A 24,215-nucleotide genomic window follows, 5' to 3' on the forward strand; every position below is an offset into this window, starting at 1 on the left:
ACGTCAATTTAATGTCAAGTTTTGACATCAATTTGATTTGCATTTTTGACCAATTCTTTGATGACTATGTTTGACGTCAATTTGATGTCTATTTGACATCAATTGCCCGCTGGGTAGGGGATTCAACGACGGCAAATGAATTATTGTAAGTATATTTACTGTATTCAGAGACAAAGGACTTTGCTGTATCTTCATACAAGATTAAATATATGTAAAAGTAGTGTTTTAATCTATAAGATAATCTTATCGAAAACTGTCCTGATTTCTGTGTGATCTATCGCATTTGTGTTTGTGGATTAGTGAGGGACTATCTAAATTCAATTTGTTGGGGGAAAAAGTGTTTTATTGACTTTGGGTGAGGTGTTCCGTTACATTATTTATTATGAAAATGGAATCTTTAAAATAACAAGTAATTTTAATGTTGTTAACGATGGTTCTTTAAAATGAGTGATATATAGAATACGACTCTTTGACGAATTGACAAAAGGAAAATTATACACATCAGAATTATTTTAACTTATGTCTCCTAAATTTATGCTTACAGATGCATCAATCCGTAGTCTTGGCAGGTGTAAAGCACCTGATACCAAAGTGCACATCTTGTTGCATATTGTATCATTGCCCCTTGTGCCCTACACTGAAGCCAATGATTAAAAAGAGAGTCCAGGCTCACTGGGAAGTCCATTTAAAAAATGCGATCATATTCCAAGGTAAGATTAGTGTATTTTAAAATTATTACAATTTGTCTTTTTGAAGCACTTCAAAAAGGTTCTATATGTATGAGAAGACCATTCAAGACATTTCAAACTTACTCTTGTACACACTATCAAACACTCTTTCATGCACCACTATAATTAATGTCTCTCAAACAGAATCAAAGCTTTCACATGCACACTACCAAACTCATTCAGTCCGTGTATCATCTGATCATTGTGTTTTTCGTTATGTTTTTTATATTCAATGTATGTATTCATTTTACTTCTCCTAAACACAAAATGAAACTGAATTCTTTTTTTTCTTTTTTTCTTTTTTTTTTGAGAAAATGAAAGGACGTTCAGTATAAAATTTGTAAAATTTGTACATAATGCACGGACTGAATAAGTTTGGTAGTGTGTGCGAGAGTTTGATAGAGCATGTGTGAAATTAGCTTTGATAATGTGTGATCTAGTATACTTGCGAATGAGAAAAAGATTGATAGCATGTATGAGAGTAAAGTATGAAATATGTCTCATATACTAACAGTACTATGAAGTTGGATGTTTGGGCTATTTAATCTTTGTCGGATCTAAATGTTCTGTTTAAATTGTATTTTTTATTGTTTATAAATTCTAGATAAAAGATTATGCAGATGCCATTTGGCCTGCAGAACAGAGGCCCATTTCCATTGCCCTACTTGCAGTAAAACTGTTCTTAGGAGAAATGCAATGGAGACTCACCTGCAGAAGTGCTTGCCATCATATGTACAATCTCAACCTCCTTCATGCCCAGTGGTTCCAAAGTCTTCAGTTAATATACTATCTCCACAATCCTACCTAACTGCACCCGCTCTGGCTTCGTGTACGTCCTCACCTGTTCCAGGATCTGCATCGGCTCTGTGTAAATCCACACCGGCACCGACTCCGTGCACGTCCTCACCTGTTCCAGGATCTGCATCGGCTCTGTGTAAATCCACACCGGCACCAACTCCGTGCACGTCCTCACCTGTTCCAGGATCTGCATCGGCTCTGTGTAAATCCACACCGGCACCAACTCCGTGCATGTCCTCACCTGTTCCAGGATCTGCATCGGCTCTGTGTAAATCCACACCTGCACCGACTCCGTGTACGTCCTCACCTGTTCCAGGATCTGCATCGGCTCTGTGTAAATCCACACCGGCACCGACTCCGTGCACGTCCTCACCTGTTCCAGGATCTGCATCGGCTCTGTGTAAATCCACACCTGCACCGACTCCGTGTACGTCCTCACCTGTTCCAGGATCTGCATCGGCTCTGTGTAAATCCACACCGGCACCAACTCCGTGCATGTCCTCACCTGTTCCAGGATCTGCATCGGCTCTGTGTAAATCCACACCGGCACCGACTCCGTGCACGTCCTCACCTGTTCCAGGATCTGCATCGGCTCTGTGTAAATCCACACCGGCACCGACTCCGTGCATGTCCTCACCTGTTCCAGGATCTGCATCGGCTCTGTGTAAATCCACACCGGCACCGACTCCGTGTACGTCCTCACCTGTTCCAGGATCTGCATCGGCTCTGTGTAAATCCACACCGGCACCGACTCCGTGCATGTCCTCACCTGTTCCAGGATCTGCATCGGCTCTGTGTAAATCCACACCGGCACCGACTCAGTGCACGTCCTCGCCTGTTCCAGGATATGAATCGGCTCTGTGTAAATCCACCAGTGAACCGACTCAGTGCAAATACTCACCTTCTCAGTCTTCATTTACTGCCTCTAATAATCAAAAAAGGACTAGTTGCCCACACTGTTCAGTGGTTATGCTGAAGAAGAACTTGAACATGCACATTCAAAGGAAACACACTGACCACTCAAAAGATATAACAATGCAATCACATCTGTCTAGTGTGTGTATTGACCGATCAAATGGAGTGTCAGCTGTTCAGAGGAGTGGCCATGGTTTTTCTGTACCTGTGCATGTTCAAAAAAAGACTTTGGGCAAACATCATCAAGTTAGGTGTGAGTTACAAGAGTGCTGGCAATACCAGCAGCTTGCTTACAGGAGTGGACACACTTTTAGTCTATGTGAACACCTCCGTTCACTGGACTATTGTTGTGATACAGTGTTTGAGGAGCTTTTGGATTCTAGTGTTCTTGATGAGATGATTAAGCTCAAATTCTTTGGAGAAGCCAAGAAGGCAGTCTGTCTGAAGAGACAGAAAGTAGCACAGACAGCCCATGTTCCATTTTCAGTGTTCGTTGCATTGGGTGACTCTCAAAAGCAGATTACTCTGTCTGTACATGAGCCCATGATCCATCACTTCAGTCGTCTTGGGAGAGTTATGGTTACTTATAATTCAACTGCCAGAACTTGGCACTGCCCGTGTGCAAAGCCCCGGATGTCCTGCCCTCACAAAAACATTGCCAAATGGCACTTGTTTCAGACAAATAAAGAGTTATTTGCATCAGAGAAACCATCTGAAGCAACTGACTCCTCAGTTCCACAGCTGTTGGAAGATCTCACCTGTGCTCCCCAGTTTGACCTGCACCGCACTGTGAAGTATATTTACTCTAAGAAGAAAATTCCATCTACTCCTTTAAAAGAACTAGCCCAACCAAAATCATCACCTGTGTTTCCATCAAGTTTGTTTCCTGTGGAGAGCAGCTGTATGGTGTGTGATGGCAACAAAGCACTTGAAGCACCAGTATTAACGACAAGAAATTCCAAAATTGTCACCATGACTGGTGTCATTAATGGTAATTTCAAAAATTTGAATATAATTATTTGAGAATTACAGACATGTGCTTGCCTTCTTACTTGAATACAGCTTTCCTTTTAATATTTGCCCTTTTGTAGCGGTTTCAATTTATACTCGAAGATGCCCAGGATGCCATATGATCTACAGATACCAAGAATGGTCTGATGGACTCCACAATTTTAATGACTACGTTCTTCTGAGTCTTGAACTCTGTCTATATCTTAGACATAGTTTACAGGTTTGTTTGTATTATTGTGCAAAATGACACATTCAAAAATGAAAATGTTTCAGTAAGCCGAAAAAACTAAGCACCCTCTATTTCACTTAATCTGTTCCAGAGTCACATTTCCATCTCCAGAGCCATTGATACTTTGGAGAGCCTTCGGGGAGTGAAATACCCGAATCGAGACACTGTACTCCATGCTTACTGTCATTTTGAGGCCTTGACAGACGTTAATTACACTTATTCTTGTGTAAACTGTGGGTACCACCCCCCTGTGGTAATCATGGATTTGCATAAGAAAGGTGTTTTCAGCATGGCAGGTAAGAGTGAATGTTTATTTGGCATGGTTTCAGTGCTGACGGCGGACACACCCCCAGCATTTAAAAGCAGAATACTGCTAATTTTTTTGTTTTTATTTTGTAATTTTTTTTTTACATGCCTGTTTTTTATTTATTTTTTTTATTTTTTGTATTTAAATTTGGCTGGGTGGTTAACAACGTTTCTGTGGTGTGACAAACTAAAAACACAATAAATATTGCTTTACACAAACTTTATTACTTTTAAGTTTTTAATAAAGTTTTTCAATACAGTGAGTGACCTCAAAGAGCCACCATCAGAGTTCAAAGGGGAAGTGAACATTGAGGAGTTTTGGCAATCAGTGGATCTGGAGATGATTGCACGTGGCTTTGTTTCCAGTAAGTAACTGTATGCAGATACATTACCTTGGTTTATGACTCAAAGTCCCTTTAAAGGGTTAGTTCACCCAAAAATGAAAATTGTCATTAATGACTCACCCTCATGTTGTTTCAAACCCGTAAGACCTCCGTTCATCTTCGGAACACAGTTCAATATATTTTAGGTTTAATCCAAGAGCTCTCAGTCCCTCCATTGAAAGTATGTGTATGGTATACGGTCCATGGTTAGAAAGGTAATAAAAACATCATCAAAGTAGTCCATATGACATCAGAGGGTCAGTTGGAATGTTTTGAAACCTCAAATACATTTTGATCCAAAAATGGCAAACACTACGACTTTATTCAGCATTGTCTTCTCTTCCAGGTCTGTTGTGAGCACGTGAGCGCTGACTGAACTGCTGTGAAGAAAGAACTGAAGATAAACACCGAGCCAGATAACGAGCAAACAGTTTTTGACTCGAGAACGATCAATCTTTCATTCATTATCTGGCTCGGTGTTCATCTTCAGTTCTCTTTTCACAGCAGTTCAGTCAGTGTACTGTTTGAGTAAATGAATTACTCCGGGATATTGGTTTGTTTTAACTCAGAGGGAGTGTCAGACACATTAAAAAAGTTAACCGCTTAAGTCATTTGTGGATTAATGCGTATTAGAGACGCGAACCATTTAAAACGATTCAGTTCGATTTGATGAACTGGTTCAAAAAGATCCAGTTAAATCAAGTGACTCGTTCGCGAACCAGATATCATTAAACTGCAGTGAACGCGCTCACAACAGACCTGGAAGAGAAGACAATGCTGAATAAAGTCGTAGTTTTTGATATTTTTTGATAATTTGTTTTCGAGGTTTCAAAACATTCTAACTGACCCTCTGATGTCACATGGACTACTTTGATGATGTTTTTCTTACCTTTCTGGACATGGACAGTATACCATACACACACTTTCAATGGAGGGACAGAAAGCTCTCGGACTAAATCTAAAATATCTTAAACTGTGTTCCAAAGATGAACAGAGGTCTTATGGGTTTGGAACGACATGAGGGTGAGTCATTAATGACATAATTTTAATATTTGGGTGAACTAACCCTTTAAGGCATGTGATTCCACTCTGCGACCATCTTTGAAACACCTCTCGGGCATGCAACCGCAACTCCTGTCTCTTTGAATAAGGAAACTCTATTGAATAAGAAAATTGTCCATAACTGTTCGCCAAGCTTACAATTTTATTTGAAATCGGAAAACAATTGACAATGTTGTTTCTTTGTTCATAGCGTTAAAAAAGCTTACTTTTTATGCACAGTCCTAATCATTTCCCCTCAGGCCGAACAAAAAATCCATTTGTTGTGGAGCCAAGTTATGAAAAGTGGGCTCCATGGATTGGAAAAAATACAAGGATTGGTAACACAGTACTCAACACGGAGTATGAGAAAGTTGTCTCCTCAAAAGTTACGTCGCCTGAAGCACAGGTTCTCAGTGTGTCCGAGGATCGTCTTGTGGATGATTTGATGAAACAGAAGGTTAAAATATTGAGGAACTTTTTTAATTTGCATTTAAGCCAATATAATTTGTTTGATCATGAACCATTTACATAATAGGTTGGCGTTGTCAGAAAGCTGTGTAAGGCCTGTAATGTGGACTCCAAGGGATCTCGCATGGATCTGATATTGAGATTAAGATCAGAGATGCAAAACAGGCAGTCGTACAACAAAATCTTTCAGAAAATCTGGGGGGCATCAGGTGAGAGAGACTGGTTTAGTATGTTAAAAGTTTTCACTTGTTCTCTTAAATTTTTTGTGTTTTTCAGGTGGGTGGTCCGTTGTCCTTTGCCCACATGGTGTGGTCTACAGTTTAAAATTTAATTTGAGGGCAGAGAGTCCAAGGGATTTTGTGGACCTACTTTTGTCATGGCAACACATGCCTAACGTGACTATATATGACTTTGCTCGAGGCTTGGCCACACATGCCAATTTACGTGTACCTTCGTCTCTTCCATTTCAACCGTTTGAAGGAAGGCTGGCAGTCTCAACACCTGAGAATATTAACAAAGCGAAACAGGGAAAACTCAATGTATCTCTTCCTTGGTTGATTGAGAAGACTAATCTAAATTCGGAAGGACATCCAATCACTGGATCATCGGAACACTATGTTTTATATGACAAATTGCATGAATCCAACACAAAAGACCCACAGGATGTTCTCAGAAAAATCAGTCTGGTGCCAGAACTACAGGGTTGGCTGAACAGCCAAATTGCTGAGCAATTTTTTGCAGACTTGAGAAAAAACAACTACTTTCTCAATAATATGGCTCCCTCGACACACATTTTCGTTATGCGAAACATTATCCATCACAAAAATGCATCAGCAAACCAGAAGCTGTTGCAGGGACAGCTACAGCGTGGTCATATACCTCACAGCATTGGAAATGTTGTCCTGTCTGACTTTGGACAAGCAATTTTGAGTCTGTATCCATTTTGTATATCTGTTAGTTCTATTCACTGCTATTGTTAATAAATTTGCAGATCTAAATTTTATTTTTTTTCTCCATCTTCTGTCTTTCTCAGCCCCACATTCCACAGACAAGCAAATTTCTTCTGGCTTGGGCTTAGTACCTGAGCCTGTGTCAGCATTGAAACAACATGTAGTTGAGAACATTGGTGAGATTTATTTATTTTTATTTTTTCCCCCTTCTAATTCTTGCTAAATTAGTTTGTCTTAAAATATGCAGAAGTGTGTGGACCTCAATGCGAAGAAGTCACAAATTGCAAAAACATTGCTGCCTGCAGAACTTCATGGTCTTTAAGAAACCATTCAGCTCAGAAAGAACTGGTCAGTTTCATAAGATCAACAATACAACAGTTCTGCATAAATTTATGGTTAACCTTGGGTTTTCAAATATTGCAATTTTAATAGCTCAACTACGTACTGGACATAGAGAGGCCTGGGAATGAGCTGATTGTTCGAACAGCAAAGGCATGCCTGACCCGTGCTGATTTTTGGACCTTGGGCTTAAACCGAGACATGGAGTCTACCGTAAGATATTGGTTGTTTTAGATTTGATAAAATGTAAATTATGTTTTGTTACAAGTGTTTCCTAAATGTAATTACATCGTCTGTCTGAATGCTTTATTCTGATTAAGCTTGCAGGTGTTGCATGGCTAGCTGTGCATCAAATAATTTTAATGCTTTGTCAGGTGGCTCTTTGCCTCCGCATTGTGCATTTAAATTGCAAGTAGTTATGCATTATCTCTTACATATAATATGTGTTTCTCTAGATTGGAAATGGTTGTTTTCAACTGATTGACAGAATTGCAGAGTCAAAGGTACTTTCTAATCTATCAAAGGTGTCCCTAACTTTCAAATTAAGATTAGGCAGATTTTTTTCTGATGATTCTACACAATATTTTGCAGGGAAAGGACATTCATATTGTTGACCTGTATACCGTACCAACATGGCTACCCCCAATGAGCTGTGATCCAATGTTAAGTCTGCCTGTAAGTATGCACTTTCCCATTACTAGTTATGCTCACAAATCATATGTTTTGATTTACAATCTTTCATTACTGCTCTAGGATGATGCTCACTTAAAAGAAGCGGTGGTGATTCCAATATGGACACCAGGACACTACCAGCTGTGTGTACGTAATAAAAAATCTTATGATTTAGAAAGTAACATTATAGCATTTTGATTATTTTATGAAAGCAAAGTTATAATGTAAATGCAGTATGTTAATAGTTCATTTCAGTAAAAAAAATTTGATTTGAAAATTAATTTCTGTAGGTTTTGAAACCAGCACAGAGAGTGATTCTCTTTCTAGATTCTAAATGTGCTGAGACACCACATGGATTCGGTGCCCAGACATACAAATCGCTGTTGAGGTCTTTAGATAAAATAATTTAATGCCGGTTCTGTTGTTTTTAGATGGTCACGTTCTTATGACCTTTCTCTGTTCTTTTATTATAATTATTATTCATATTTTTGTATTGCATAGCTGTTTTTATTTCTATAATAAAGCAAGTTTCTCAGACCTTTTGCATCAGCACCCCTCTTTATTTTTTTAAAAGGTACAGATGACCGAAAACAAAAACAAAAAAAACAATTGTCATAATTCACTCAGCACCATCTCATTCCAAATTCATATGACTGACTTGGGTGTTACAGAATTCTATTTGTAATCTCTGGTTTGTCATTTTGTAAGCTTCTGCTTATGGTCTGAGAACTGTCAACTCAGTTCCTGGATGACTTCAGCCCTGCAGATCTTAGTTCCAACCCTTCTCCAACACACAAACAATGTAGTTTTTAAATAAGCCTGAAGGACGTGATTTGTTTAATTATGGTTGAAGCAAAACACTGCAGGGCAGTGGCCATCTAGGAATTGAGTTTGTTCTCCCCTGCTTTAGATGTTGGTTCTGCTGTTTAGAGCTGGTCCGTTTCTTTTGACCAGTCTTTCTTCTGCAAGTTGATTGTAAATGAGAGTTCCATTGTTTGTTTGCTGGAGCTTGAAAGTTTGTTTCTTTTGCGAGCATTTCTAGAGCAGGTTTCTCATACTGGGGGTCTCTGTTTAATTCTGGAATTATCACTTTGTGTTGGGGACTTACCAAGGCAGAGAAACAAAATAACACTGTTCTCAAAGATTATGGATGCCCTGTCTATCTGAAACAGGCCCCCCCTATGAGACGCACCGCTGTAGATGTTGTATGCAGAAAGGTTATTTTTACACCAAAACTTATGTATGCATTCATGCATGTACTGTATGTATGCTTGTATATGATAGAGAGAGAGAATATTAAGACTATTCTGATTATCTATTCATATATTAAATAAACTTGCGCATATATACGCTTTAACAACCTTTAGATTTTGTCATTGCAGTTATTCATTTATTTGTCCTTTTGCATTCTTGACAGGGAAATTGCATGTAGGATTATACCGGGAAAATGGACTGAAAAAACAGGCCTTGATTTACTGGTTGGCTGTCTATCTAATCTTTCCTTCTATCTATCTGTAATCTATCCATCTATGAAATTGTGCTTATTCCCGCCTTTCAATATAATTAAGGGTTTTCCAGGACAACCATATGGAAACGACTGTGGTATATTTATGTTGATGGTAAGATCTGTACTACGTTTTTTTTCGGTTAATTTATATTGTTTTTGTTGAAATACTGACTTGTTTTTCATTTAAAGTCTGCATTGTACATAGTGCTGGATGCCCCATTTGACTACACAATTGTAAGTATTAGAATAGTTTTCAGTAACTTTGAGACAATGTAACTTCCAAAGAGCATTACATTTTTTTATGTTTTGAGCAGCTGGACATGGCAGAGCTGAGGAAATGGTGGTGCGTCATGCTAATGGAGAACTTCAGACTGGAACAGTAAGTTCTTTTTTGGATTTGAATATTTAAAACTTTCATGAGAAAGTAATTATGTAACATTTCAATATTCAATCACTATTTTCCAGACATGGAAAATTGTTTGCCCACTATGCTGAGGAGTCCAAAGCCTTCCTTAGAGGTGAGCAGCAGCCTGTATTTCGGTTGCGAAAAAGGAGGTTTGAAGAAATCTCTCAGGTAAAAGCTAATACTTGGGAATCATCATAAGGTTAAAATGGCATGTTATCATGACAAACCAGGTAAACCTGTGCTGTATTTTTACCAATAACAGGAAGATCCTTTCCACGTACAGGTAACATGTTATCTTTTAGCAGCCCCTCAGGAAAATTACCAGTTACCTTAAAAAGGTAGTTCTAAAGGTAATGGCTCAAACTCAGAATTTGTGTTTTTCAGGTAGATGAAACTGATCTTTTCACCCCTGAATTTGCATCAAAGAAGCAGGTGGTTCAGTCTCCACGAAAAGTAGGTATTGTTAGAGGGGTTACAGCCATTATTGTTCAGCATATTTTTATTTATCCTCTTTTGCAATGCCGTTTCTTAGGTGCGTGTCATGACGGATCTTAAAACTGCCAGTCAGTGGTGCATAGAGAACTCTAGGGATCTTCTCGGATCAGTTCAGCTTCCTGGTATACTGTGCATGGAGGATGAAGAAGCTGCTGAGGCCTTGGAACCATTGTTCTGTGACGAGTTCAGCAAGGACGATCTTGTAGAGCCACTGACATTTGTTTTTGAATTTATGCAAGACATGCATGCATTTTTAGAGAATGTGGTGGACAAAATGCATCTGCAAATTTTTTGTCGAACACAAAATTGAAAGACAGTTTTATATTTTTATAGTCCGTAACATTTCATTTTACGTAGTAAAATTATTCAACTACAGTAAATGTGAAAAACCCACATGCAACACCATGTTTTTATGTTTTATTATTTATTAAAGTCAACAATCACCAACTGCTGTGTGTGTCTTTATTTTATGGTGTGTCAGTTTTGGAAAGAATATTATCATTGGCTGTGACTAGGAGACTTGTTAATTAATGATTTAATAATTCATTATTTAATGTTATATACATCTTTCATTTTACAAAAAAGGAATATAAACAGGTGCTTGTTAATCAGTAATTTAATAATTCAATATAAAGTTTTACAATGACATATACAATTTGTCATTCCTACAATTAAGAAATATAAATAGTAATTAAACTGAAATCAAAAAGAAAAAAAAAAATGCCTATGTAATTGCAATTCATTTCAGGTCGGAATACGTTTGTAGTAATGTATTTCCATTAATAATGTATCTTGCCAATATGCGGACCATCTACGTAGGTAACGTTACATATGCAAAGCAATCGGACATTTTTAGTGTAGTTGTTCAACAAAGTCTTAATTTTATATTAAATTATTATAAAATATTATAAAAAAAATTAATCTCCACCTTTTTAAAATCGGATTTCACCTCGTGAAAAACTTTTTATTTACATTTGAATGCGTGTGCCTGAGCGTGCATGTCCTCAAAGCGCATGCGTGCGGCTGACAGTGCATGTGTGTTAAGTGCGCATGCGCGGCTGAGAGTGCATCATGTCTGCAGCCAGACTCTATTGCCAGACTCTGGCACCTTGATTTCCGAATGACATGCATTCTGCTTCTCTGTAACCCATTTCCTGCACACACCTGTGCACGGTGGCTCTGGATGTTTCTACTCCAGACTCAGTCCACTGCTTCCGCAGGTCCCCCAAGGTCTGGAATCGGTCCTTCTCCACAATCTTCCTCAGGGTCCCGTCACCTCTTCTCGTTGTGCAGTGTTTTTTGCCACACTTTTTCCTTCCCACAGACTTCGCACTGAGGTGCCTTGATACAGCACTCTGGGAACAGCCTATTCGTTCAGAAATTTCTTTCTGTGTCTTACCCTCTCGCTTGAGGGTGTCAATGATGGCCTTCTGGACAGCAGTCAGGTCGGCAGTCTTACCCATGATTGTGGTTTTGAGTAATGAACCAGGCTGGGAGTTTTTAAAAGCCTCAGGAATCTTTTGCAGGTGTTACCGGGGGGGTCAAGGTGGTCAGAGGTGAGACTAGTTGGCTGAAATTACGAATAAAACATAGATAAAAATTGGCGAACCCCAGAAACCGCTGTAGGGCCTTACGGGAATCTGGAGTTGGCCAATCTATCACAGCCTTAACCCTATGGAGTTGATTAACGCATATATGCGTTTTGAGTCATTTTCTCCTGATAACCCCGAAAAGAACTTAAATTACACTCTCAGTTTTAATCGTACAGATAAGAGCAATACATAAATCAAATCTGTAAAGGGTCTAGTTTTTTTTGGGATATAGACATAATAACAAAACACCTTTGTGCACTTATAAAATAAAGATAACAAACAAGGTATGCTGTCTACAGTCTTTGTCTCCGCTGATCGTCATGTACAAACATGTCATTAAAATTAACTGTAACTCAGTGAATACTCAACGAAGAGACATGAGAGAGATATCTATAGAAAGCCTGAAATGTCTACTTTTAAACCAGACAAGTGCTGCCGAAAACAAATATTCTGAGATAAAGTAATCCATATCAAAACAACGCGATGTATGTTTTTCATGTCTCCCTTCATTATATCTAATGTAACCACACCCCCGCGCTGAACGCGCTATTCAGATTCAAACTGAAGCGCGCGGCTTGAATACACCCACACAGAAGAAAAAGCAGCGAGACTGTTCTTCAAGTTTTTATTTTATTTTACTGTTTGCTTCGCGATGAGAGGAATAAGACATAAATCACTCCAAAAAGATGTGATGTGGTCGAGGATTTGAGAAATGGATTTCCTCAGAAAAAAGAATGAAGCACTTTATTCAGCAGAGTTCATAAACATGAGTAAGCCTCTTTTTATTTATTTGTTCTAGTTTTCACATAACATGTAAACATTTTACTAGTTAGACTTTTTCCAAATACTTTTTCCAAACTATAATTCCTGACTAAATGTATAATCAAGTGAAACATTATGAAGTTTCAATAACAATATCCACTACTATACCATTCAAAAGCTTGATGTAAATAATATAAATGTGACAAATAGAGATAACTCTAACAAATGTAAAAACAATGCAGTTCTTTCTATTTAATTCCCCTAAAAAAAAAACTGAAAAATATTATCAGCTCTTTTCAACATTAATAATGATAAAAAATAATAATGATGATAATAATTAATGGGGGTTTTTTTGTAGAAAATAAGATTGTTAAAAGGTTTTCTGAAGGATTGTGTGACTGGAGTAAGGATGCCAAAAAATATGTTTGAAAGTCAGCTTTGATTGTTTCTAATAAACTGTTTAACTGCTCCCCCAAGTGGATATTAAATTATGTTGTGGGATAATTAAATATATTCTTAATAAACTACAAACATAAAATTATATAGATTTATTTTGTTCTCACATTCTTTCTTGTAACTCCTCCCTCTCAGTGTCACAGCTGACTGAAAGGCTCATTATGCAGCTCATTATGGAGGGCTTTCTCTTCTCAGGTGTAAATCACAATGATATTCATGATAGTTGACGCCTACGCACATATGACTTTTACCAACAAAAAGTGTCTTAGAAAATTTAAATCAATATATTGTTTTCTGTGAGTGAGTAAACAAGATGATTTTCACATCATTCAGAAAGAAAAATTCTAGGCTACAAGCTCCAGTTCTCAACAATCCCGGGAACCAATGTTATGTATGTGTTTTATGGCCTTATTCAAGTGATTTAACATTTTTAGTTTTTCACTAACCATGCATAACATTTTTTTTCTCGAAAATAAAATCATGTACATGCATGCCTTTCACATATTATTATAGCCCAGTTTGTGCTGATTACAGTGATATTAGACTTTACCCATTTAGATATTTATAAGAAACTGAAAAAAGCACAAATATCAGGGCATGACAAAACTTCTCCAGGCCCCCAAAATACCCTTAGACTCCACAGGGTTAAAACAATAAAAGACCTGAATTATTTCAGTTGGTGACCAATGAATGTAAAATATATTAAAGTTAAATTTTTTATCATTACATTATGGAAAATAATTAACTTTTTCACAATATGCTAATTTTTTTTAGAAGGACCTGTACATTGTGATACTTTTACTGATTTAGGCTACTTAATGTAAATGCAGCTGTTCACTTGACTATTTATGACACAGTAGTTAAATTAAGTGTTTAAGCACTAGCCAGCAGTGGCAGCTTCCACTTAATAGAATTTTTTGTGTGTGTGTTCAATATCTTATGAAAAAAAAAAAAAAAAAAGAACTTAAAGATTAAATAATTGCATCACTGAATTGGCACCTACATGCAGCAAATGTATTGTGCACAATTAAACTCTCAGTACATTACACAATACAGGGTGGCACACTGGAGTGCAACTTGCAACTTTATTCTAAACAGATTTCACATATTAGTGGCATCACCAAAACTAAAACATCCACTAACAAATTCTAAACAAAAGCATGTATATACAAAAGAAGGCCCATCTGTAAATAACATTTTAAGGTATGTTACAACCAGAGGTGTAGTGGTAAAAAAAGAGGTGGGTAAACTATAAATTCTGGGTGACCACATCGTGGTAAGGTGTATGTGTATCCTGATGACATCACTATAGGCTATCATCTGATATTACTACAGCATCACTGGTTGTTCCCTCATATAGGTCACACAATCACTATTCAAATCATACATTAATCTAAGTTCTTGTTAAAGAGACTCAAGAAGGAATAATAAGGTTGAAATCTATAAAGTTTACTAAATGACAAAACAGAGAGAACAATTTTTTTTTAAGAGGAATAGAGAGGGAGGCTTTTATCGAGGGGTTCCAATGCAATGCACTTGTACGTAAAGATTAGGGATTTTTGATTATTTTCATAGTCGATTAATCTGTTGAATATTTTCTCAATTAATCGGTTAGTTGTTTGGTCTATAATATGTCAGAAAAATCTGGATCAGTGTTTCCCCAAAAGCCCAGGAATGGTCCATCAAAAGATATTCAGTTCACTGTCAGAGAGGAGAGAAGACACTAGAATATATTCACATTTAACAAGCTGGAATCAAATATTTTTTTATTTTTGTCTTTCATATATTTTATCAATGACACAGACTGCAATGACACAGACGGCTTCATTGCACAAGGACATCCTTTTGATCACGTGGTTCACGTGAGATGATTGACAGCTTTACAAACTAATGATATTGCACTGATGTCATAGCTGACGCGAATCAATAAGAGGAGAGTAATCGCTAGCTCTGTTAGCTGTTTTAGTTCTTCAGATCGCATAAATCAGTGTAAAATGAATATAGATGTTATTCTGTATGACGAAATATTTTACAAACATGTCATAAAATTATTATCTATTCAAATGTGTGCATTTGCGGACTACTGGCGGATCGTGGATATTGTATGTATACGAACACAAATAAACCGGAGATGAGACGAATGGATGCTGTATGAGTGATGATTTCTATTCAAAATAACGAACGTTATTATTATTATTATTATTAATTGCCGGATATCCATTTTTGAATTTTGATGCAGTCTGTTGCATGTCATTCATTTTGAACGAATCTTTAATATGACTCAGGACTACCGAGTTATCTCAGAGAGTGATTCGTTCATTTTGTGTTGACCCCACATGCTCATTACACAACATATGGGTTCTGAATCGACAGGTGAGGTCCGAGTCTTTTATTCTTCATGTCAGTCCCATAGAGACGGGAAGAGAAAAGATTAGTTCATTTGCTGAACGAGACTCATAGATCCGAGTCAGTAAAATGATCCGAACTTCCCACTACTGGCAACACTGCAAGCAATTGGTCAACACTGACATGTTGCAGCGCAATATAAAAGACTTCATCTTTAACAACAAACAACCTACAAAACTAATAATGATCAATATGAAACTAAAACGACATAAGCTTAATTTAAAATGTCATAGGAACTGTAGGCTATTTAGAGGTGGATAAACACACTTTGGAGGTGGGTAAAAGCTATTTCCGAATTTTGGGAGGTGCGTAAACGGCGTTTACATGCGTTTAGCCCCCACTACATCCCTGGTTACAACAAATTAGGCTACAACTTAACACACATACCATTCAGATAAAAGCACCAAACACCTGTTTATGTCTCGGTGTAAAAGAAATGAACTGTGCACACACTGAATTCTTAGTTAAGAGATCCAGTTTGTCCTGATGGATGTGACACACTGCAAATGGTTCAGCCTCTGCTGTGTCATAGTTGTGCGTAACCAAGTCTTTAATCGTCTAAGAGCACTAAAGCTCCTCTCTGCCAGACTGTCCACACAAAACTCCTAATTGATGAACCCAGTCAAGGGCGTCTCGCACAACTATAGAAGCTGTGCATGCCTTCTGTGCTATCAAATTAACACAGTGTGCTCCACAGTGCACATATAAAGCAAGTGGTTGTTTCTTCCTAATGTGAGCCTGTGTTCCAGAATATTTGCCAGACATATTCGCTGCACCATTATATGTCTGCCCACGCAGTGCTGAAAATGGCAAATTTAGTCAGCAGATTACATCTAATGCTACATTTGCAAGAGATTCTCCTGTGGTCTCAGGCACTGAATACATCCCAATGAATTCCTCATGAGGATTTAAGTCATGATGCACATAACAAAGACATACAGATTCTTGTTCTTGACCTGATATGTCTTGTGTCCCATCAACAATCAAGGCAAACTGTGTGACTGGGAGGCATCTAATAGTGTCAGCTATTCCTCTTATAATGTCTTTGCTCATTATGCCTAGTATTTAGTTTTTAATCCTGCTTGTGTGTCACTTACCACTTCTGAAAAGCAGGGTCATCTGCATTTTCTTTCAGATGTTGGGATAGATTACCCTTCTCTTCCACATGACCTCGTAGAGCTAAACCTTGCCTAGCTAAGTATTTGATGGAGCCTACAATCTTCATCAATCCATACCTTGCTTCCTCCTGTTGTCTGGCAACAGTTGAAGGAAGCTGTGAAGCCACAGTGTTACCTTTTTTGTGCACAGATGTTCATGTCATGGATATGCAACTGACTTTTTGCATGTTCTGAGAACTTCTGGATAGCCTTTTTCCAATTTCTAAAGCCTACACTTACAAAGGCAGGGTCACAGTTGCTTGCAAATGTTGACTGATTCAAAAAAACCTTGGCACAGTGAAAACATATGACCCCTTGTAAAGTTGCACTGTAATGCAACCAAGGGAAAGTTGTGAACCATTTTTGTTGAAAAGACAACACACTTAGTTAGCTCGCTTCTGCACTACTATAAACTTAGGATCAGGTTGTGCAGGCTTTGTGCAGGTGATGATGTCTGAAACATCAAATCCCTCTCTGTCCCTGTTGTCTGTGTTCAACTGGTCCCTGACATGGGGCTCAATATCCTGTGTTTAAACAGGACATGAAAATGTGTTACTCTCTGAAATAACAATCCTATTAAATGAATCTATTGTACATATCAATAACACTATTCACAGCTAAATTATGTTGTGTTCTCACCTGCGCATTTGCCTGACTGCTGCCCTCATCATGTGACCCTCTGTGAGGAAGCCACAGGAACCAAATCACTTGCTTTACACAAATCCTCTCATTCAAAACAAAATACTATGCACAATGAGCAATGTCAAGATAAGTCAAGACTTTTTGAGAGGGCATCTACAGTTGTGAATTCTTTGGACTTAAAACCCATAACAATACCAAGAGTTCGACAACCACCCTATAGTGGATAATTGAGTGGTTTCTGTCCTAAAACTCCTATGGAATACTACAGAGTTTAGTTTTATAAGGTACTTGACACCATTCACATGCAGTTCACTGAACGTCAGTGTTCTGACAGTGTGTTTTCATGCACAATTTTGTTTAAGGTCTCTTACCTGGTCATCTGTGCCTCCTGCGCTGCCTGTCTCTGTGCTCTCTCTCCCTCACTTTGGTCACCTGACCCTCTGTCACCTCCTCTCTCTCCTTCTACAAAATCTGTACCTCTTCTGTCACCTCCTTCTCTCTCTCTCTGGTCACCTGTCTCTCTCTTATCTCATTCTTGGCCATTTCCCTCTTCCTGATATAAAAATCTCGTGGTGGTATATCCTAATCCTCACTAAAAAGTTGGAAAGCATTTTAAACACCTTATGCCCATTTACTAGCAAATTACATTATGATTGGGTCCGAGCCCCACCTGTCCCCAATCACCCCAACAAAATGTTAATAAACTAGGCTTTAAGTTTAACTGTTAAAATTTATTTTATTAATATCACATTTGAAAAACTTAACATCAAATAACAGCATTCAAAACTTTTAAATAGAGAAAACAAAAGTGCAATTATATTATATTACAAAGTTTAAATAAGATAAAACCATATAAATAAGAAACTAATATAAAATAAAAACTTCCTAAATGACCTTAGCCTACATAAACGGTCATACATAAACGATTGGTTGATGGTGTAGTGGATAAGACACATGCCTTTGGTGTGAGAGACCCTGCATTTGCAGGTAAAGACAAACATCCGGAATCTTGCAGCATGCATACAGAACTCAATAAATGGACCAGACATTTTGACTTTCCATATCAAGAGAAATGTTCTTCCAGAAGCCCTGAAAGATCCATTGCAGTGAAAAAAGCTGCACACTTTGTGATTAAATTACATTTTTAGTTTAAATTACATTTTTAGTTTAATGTTCAGTTCAAATAATTGTTCAGTTACACTGCTGCAATTAAAAGAAACAAATGAACACCATGACTCTTTAAGTGTTTGTGTCTGTCAATTTCCACAACCAACCAAACCCACCCACCCCTTCCAAAAGCTCTAAACCTAGGGGAAACACTGTATAGCTAACAAATTGGTGAAATTTTGAATAAAAAATGAAATAAAAGCAGATCATCAGTCATTCAGCGCTATTGTGGCTGCGGTGTGACAAGCAATGAATGACGCATCTCCATGAGAACCATAAAGTGATACTACGATTAATAACGGTCGCCTTGAAAAACTTTTAAACTTACATGTGAAAACGTTAAGTAAGGCTTACATTTAAATGTGTCTTTGTTTTGTTTTGTTTTGTTTTGAGTGTATGGTCAATAAATAAAGGAATAAAAAAGATGGGCACAAAACCTGTTTGTCGCTCCCCACTTGTCATGTCTCTATTCACCACCAGCCCCCACATGCGCCCGCAGCCCACACTTTGAGAAACGCTGAGCTAATTTAACAGCTAACTTAGCAATAGAGGTACCTCCGTTCGGTCAGGATTTTTCATTTTTTTGGCTGGTGTCAACCAACAATGAAAAATTGTGGTCTGGCTGCCTTTCACTGTCCTTTTCATCTTTCCGTGAAATTCAAACCATTCATCCCAGGGACTGCGCAAAATAGTGAACAACCAGTGTTGCCAGATCTCGCAAGACAAATAAGCAACCAGGCCTGTGAAAGCCCAAAACAAGCTACTTTTTCTATGGAACCCCCCAGGTTCTGGGAAGATAAAAATAAATAAACTGTGTGCACGGTTTTACAATTCGACGGGATTGATTTTAAACTGTGGGTACAGATTGTCAATTTACCCGCGACTAACAGTATTTGTAAGTGACTTTACAGAAAAACAAGCCCAAAGCCACGTTTAATAAGCGGACTTGGCAACACTTTGAACAACCTTGGTAGAGAAAGCAGGTTGGTTAAAACCAAGTAGTCGGTGTGGTGGGCGGGGGGGTATTTACAGATTATTTAAAATATGATACTATCTTTCCTGCTGGGAAATGAAATTAATAAAGAAAACGAACAAAAGTATTAATTCCGAATATTTCATATTTATTTTAATCTGAATGATGTGATATTGGGGGGGTTATATTAGCTGGATCTTATTTTTTGGGGGGGTCACGACTCCCTGTAACCCCCGTGAAAATTACGCGCATGCTTTAAACTAAACTATAGGCCACGTTATGAGAAATATTTTAGCTAGAACAATGATTGATGATGCACACTTACTGCGATATTATTGCGGACACTGCTGGATTACTGTTCAACCACAGCTGCACAGAGGTGGTAATGCTGTGTAAAGTCTCTCCTACATCATGAAAAATTCCACTATAGGGACATAACTCTGAGAAAACGGTAAGATTTGCATGTTTCCTTTCTACAATACTTTGTCAGTGACGTGCCGAATCAGTCAATACACTGTAATAAATATGCGTTTATCTGTTTCCACTAAAATAGCTCAAATATGTTTATATTAACAGAAAAACTGCATACATTTAATTAAATAATCTAAATTCTATTTGGCTAGTGTAAAATAATGAGATTATCTAAAATATCTATTTGAACTATTTGAAACCATTTTGTTTTTATGAATATTTTCATGTATTTATTACGCGGCAGCAAGATTAATTTTTAATGAGCCAAAAAGAATGCGCGTCACACCTCTGTTTATCAGTTTACACTGGCTACCAATAGCTGCTCGCATAAAATTCAAGGCATTGATGTTTGCCTATGAAATTACCACTGGCTCTTTACCCATTTACTTAAATGTATTACTTCAGACTTATGTCTTATGTGCCTCTAGAAGCTTCAAGTTGTTTTTGATTGCTTCCACTGTCATCATTTGTAAGTCGCTTTGGATAAAAGCGTCTGCTAAATTAATAAATGTAAATGTAATAAATACATTTTCATTTATTCTAAAACAGAGCAGGGATACTATTTTTTCTACTGTCTCTGTGTTAAAGGGGGGATGAAATGCTATTTCATGCATACTGAGTTTTTTACACTGTTAAAGAGTTGGATTCCCATGCTAAACATGGACAAAGTTTCAAAAATTTAGTTGTATGTTTGAAGGAGTATTTCTGTTCCAAAAATACTCCTTCCGGTTTGTCACAAGTTTCGGAAAGTTTTTTTCGAGTATGGCTCTGTGTGACGTTAGATGGAGCGGAATTTCCTTATATGGGTCCTGAGGCACTTCTCCCGGAAGAGCGCGCGCTCCCGTGGAGCAGAGCAGAGACATTCACTGATCAGAGTGAGAGCGTCGCAAAATGTCACAAAAGGAGTGTGTTTTTGGTTGCCAGGGCAAGACAACCCTGCACAGATTACCAAAGAAAAAACAGCATTAAGGGACCAGTGGATGGAGTTTATTTTTACAGAGCATCAACGGAGTTGTGCAAGTGTTTGTGTTTGTTCCCTGCATTTCGAAGATGCTTGTTTTACAAACAAGGCCAGGTTTGACGACGGATTTGCGTATCGTTTATTTCTTAAGGATGATGCAATCCCAACGAAAAAGGGTCACGATCGTGTGTTGGAACCGCAGGCGGTGAGTAAAACTGCTTAAAATATCTCTGCCTCCTTGTTAGTGCGTCCACCTCCCATCGGAGACCCGGGTTCGAGCCCCGCTCGGAGCGAGTCATTGCTGCTGCTGCTCTCGTTCAGTTTCAGCCTCGGGATCTGATTCTGGATCATAAATATATGCTGAATCTGACTGTTAGCCATGGTTTATTTTGGATGATGGTTTTTTCCTAAAGGCAATGTCAGAGCTATTAAATATGTTTTTCAATGGCTCTGGGTAATGTCACAGCTTCCAAACGCTCTCAACGCAAAAGCCTACTGGCGCTCGTGATTCTTTAGCTCCGCCCACACGTCACACCTCTAGGCGCTCGTGTTTTTCCGGGAAAAATCGGTACAGACTATCTTTCTCTTATGAATATAATAAAACTAAAGACTTTTTGGAGTTATGAAGGATGCAGTACTACTCTATAGGTACTCAAGATTAACAGGATATTGAGTGAAAACGAGCATTTCACCCCCCCTTTAAACATGGTGTCACGTACATGGGAATTCACATGTAAATGATATGCAGATGAGGTTATGCATAGTAAAACAATGCGTTGTAAGCTCCATATATGGTGATTTTGGGGAGGAGATGAGGTGGAAATTCACGTACACACAATCTTCCCCTGACTGGGGAACCTTTTTGTGCAGGTTCTGGTGTGCGCATAGTTTTGTAAATCTGAAAACTTTTGGACATACGCAAAATCTAGCTTTTGTGCCTACATAAAATTTAATGAGACCCCTAGTCATTTATACACCATAAAACCAGTTTCTCATTCTTTTGAACAAGTTGTGGTTGCCTTTTTACATTCATGCAATTGATTCTGCACATTTATCTGCAGTTTCCTACATTATTAGTTGCTAATGTCATCTTGCTCAAAATTGATTATATAGTTTTCTGTGCAATAGTCTTACCCCTCAAAATATCTAGTCTTTAGTTCATCATATTGTTGTCATTAACTGCCAAGCCCTTTTTTTTTTTACACAATATTATTTGTTTTTTTTTTTGTGGTGTTTTTTTGTTTTTAATGAATTGTGCAAGTGAACCTTTACTTATGAAGAGAATGTGAGTAGTTATTATTATACACTTTATGCCAAGATGATTTATGACTTTGACCTTTGACCTTTTGACAGGTTGAACTTCCGGTAACCTTATGATGGATGGGCGGAACTTTCCGGCTTCAAGGGTTAACCTATGACCTTTCCAAGCATCGATCATGCGGTTTTGACAGAAAGTTTTACCCTATTGACCTAGTTAGTTCTAAATCATGGTTTTGACGGCTAGTTTAAACGGAAGATGAAAGACTCCCCACACATCGATCATGCGGTTTTGACAGAAAGTTTTACCCTATTGACCTAGTTAGTTTTAAATTATAATGGTACATGAAAGACTCCCCACACATCGATCATGCGGTTTTGACAGAAAGTTTTACCCTATTGACCTAGTTAGTTTTAAATTATAATGGTACATGAAAGACTCCTCACGCATCGATCATGTGGTTTTGACAGAAAGTTTTACCCTATTGACCGTTAGTTTGTTTGAAGTGTGTGCCAGTTGTTTGAACTCTGTGTCAGTTAGTTTGTTTGAAGTTTATCACAGTTATAAGGTTATGTGTGTGTGTGTGTGTGTGTGTGTGTGTGTGTGGTTATAAGGCTTCTCCCCCCTCCCATTACATTTATGAGCGGTGTATAAATGGGGTCGGTGTGTTCTACATTTTATATATATATATATATATATATATATATATATATATATATATATATATATATATATATATATATATATAAAACATCCTATAATTTATATATATAAAACAATTAAAGGTTGAAAAACATTTCAGTTATATAATTCATATAATCTAAAACACATTTTAATTATTTCACATTTATATATATAAAACATTATATAATTTATATAATCTAAAACACATTTTAATTATTTCACATTTATATATATAAAAAATATAATTTATATAATCTAAAACACATTTTAGTTATTTCACATTTATATATATATATAAAACATTATATAATTTATATAATACACATAATCTAAAAACAATTTAACTAAGGTTGAAAAAACATTCTGTTCTTTTAAAAAAAGGTTATAAATGAAACTGTATAAAAAAATATTCTGAAACCGACTGTTTCAGATAAAACAAGATCTTTTTTTCCTTTTTTTTTTTTATAGAGCAGGAAAGAGATGTTTTCACACACCTTTGATCCTGACCCTCTGTGTCCCCACTGTCTGCGTTTGCACGCCACAGTGCACACTCGTCGGAATTTACTACAAAATCATAATATCTTCAAAGCCATTTTTTTTATTAAAACTAACGTATCTCACGCGGGAGTACCATGTTTTTGACAGTTTTCTGACCGGTGCATCTATGAATTACGGTGGGCGAGCGGCTAGCATCTCTTGTACCCCTCTCTCTCTCCCTCTCTCTCCCTCTAATGCCTGTGTACACACATTCGTCTCCAAGTCTTATTTTCTTCTTTTAATGAATATAAACACATTATACATTCACAAACAATATAAAACAAAACATTTACATTAGTTTTGTTCATCACTAAAAATATACATTTTACCAGGATCGGGGAAAAAATATATAATTGAACAGAATGAAGAATATGGTCTATTGAGGAACCCGGACGTGTCATTGACACAATTCAGTTAAATTCATTTCACATTATTTGTTGCAAGACATTTTCTATATTATATTTAAAACCTTTTATATCCATCTTTATATCATATCTTTTTCAAAAAGCTGTTTAATTATTTATTTTAACCGTACACCTACAGTACCACCATACAATAAAATGCTGCATGCACGTACACTTTTAAGCGATCTGAATTATGACTAGCCTATAAATTTCATCATAAGCCACACGTACCTTGTTATATCACTATAATATCCACGGCGCTATACAAATTTGTATTCTGATAAACCATATAAACAAGCGGACATACGCGTGGACATATCAAGTTAAAAAGAGATTTATCTCTATTTTAAACAATATTAAATTATATATGACGGCATGTTACTAAACCGGAACATACATTTTAAACAAGTATTCATCGTTTTTATAAAACACATCGCAGTAACAGACATGTTACTAAACCAAAACAAATAATTTTATCATACATTTTTTTAATCATG

At 37.3% G+C, this 24,215-nt stretch overlaps 2 protein-coding genes across 4 annotated transcripts in view; one reads left to right on the top strand and one right to left on the bottom strand.

The window, feature by feature from the left end:
• The window catches only part of LOC113091515 (CD209 antigen-like protein C), a 73,365-nt gene that overhangs the window by 14,526 nt on the left and 34,624 nt on the right, over window positions 1–24,215 (bottom strand). The gene's annotated exons all lie outside the window — the stretch shown is intronic.
• LOC113091517 (uncharacterized) lies at window positions 533–10,659 on the top strand. 3 transcript variants are annotated; one of them, XM_026257090.1, is made up of 23 exons: window positions 533–710; window positions 1,333–3,432; window positions 3,533–3,672; window positions 3,773–3,977; window positions 4,248–4,352; window positions 5,672–5,868; window positions 5,947–6,088; window positions 6,156–6,809; window positions 6,913–7,005; window positions 7,077–7,177; window positions 7,262–7,381; window positions 7,624–7,671; window positions 7,760–7,843; window positions 7,922–7,987; window positions 8,131–8,228; window positions 9,258–9,318; window positions 9,409–9,459; window positions 9,537–9,581; window positions 9,662–9,726; window positions 9,813–9,921; window positions 10,016–10,036; window positions 10,138–10,206; window positions 10,286–10,659. In XM_026257090.1, the coding sequence occupies exons 1-23, from the start codon at window positions 545–547 to the stop codon at window positions 10,556–10,558; spliced, it is 5,013 nt and encodes a 1,670-aa protein (XP_026112875.1). In that variant the 5' UTR covers window positions 533–544; the 3' UTR covers window positions 10,559–10,659. The 3 variants fall into 3 exon arrangements, with proteins under 3 accessions (XP_026112875.1, XP_026112874.1, XP_026112876.1); XM_026257089.1 differs by having other exon boundaries at window positions 9,258–9,459; XM_026257091.1 differs by lacking the exons at window positions 8,131–8,228; window positions 9,537–9,581; window positions 9,662–9,726; ... (2 more) ...; window positions 10,138–10,206; window positions 10,286–10,659.

Source organism: Carassius auratus, unplaced genomic scaffold, assembly GCF_003368295.1.
Source record: "Carassius auratus strain Wakin unplaced genomic scaffold, ASM336829v1 scaf_tig00214205, whole genome shotgun sequence".
Classification (NCBI taxonomy): domain Eukaryota; kingdom Metazoa; phylum Chordata; class Actinopteri; order Cypriniformes; family Cyprinidae; genus Carassius; species Carassius auratus.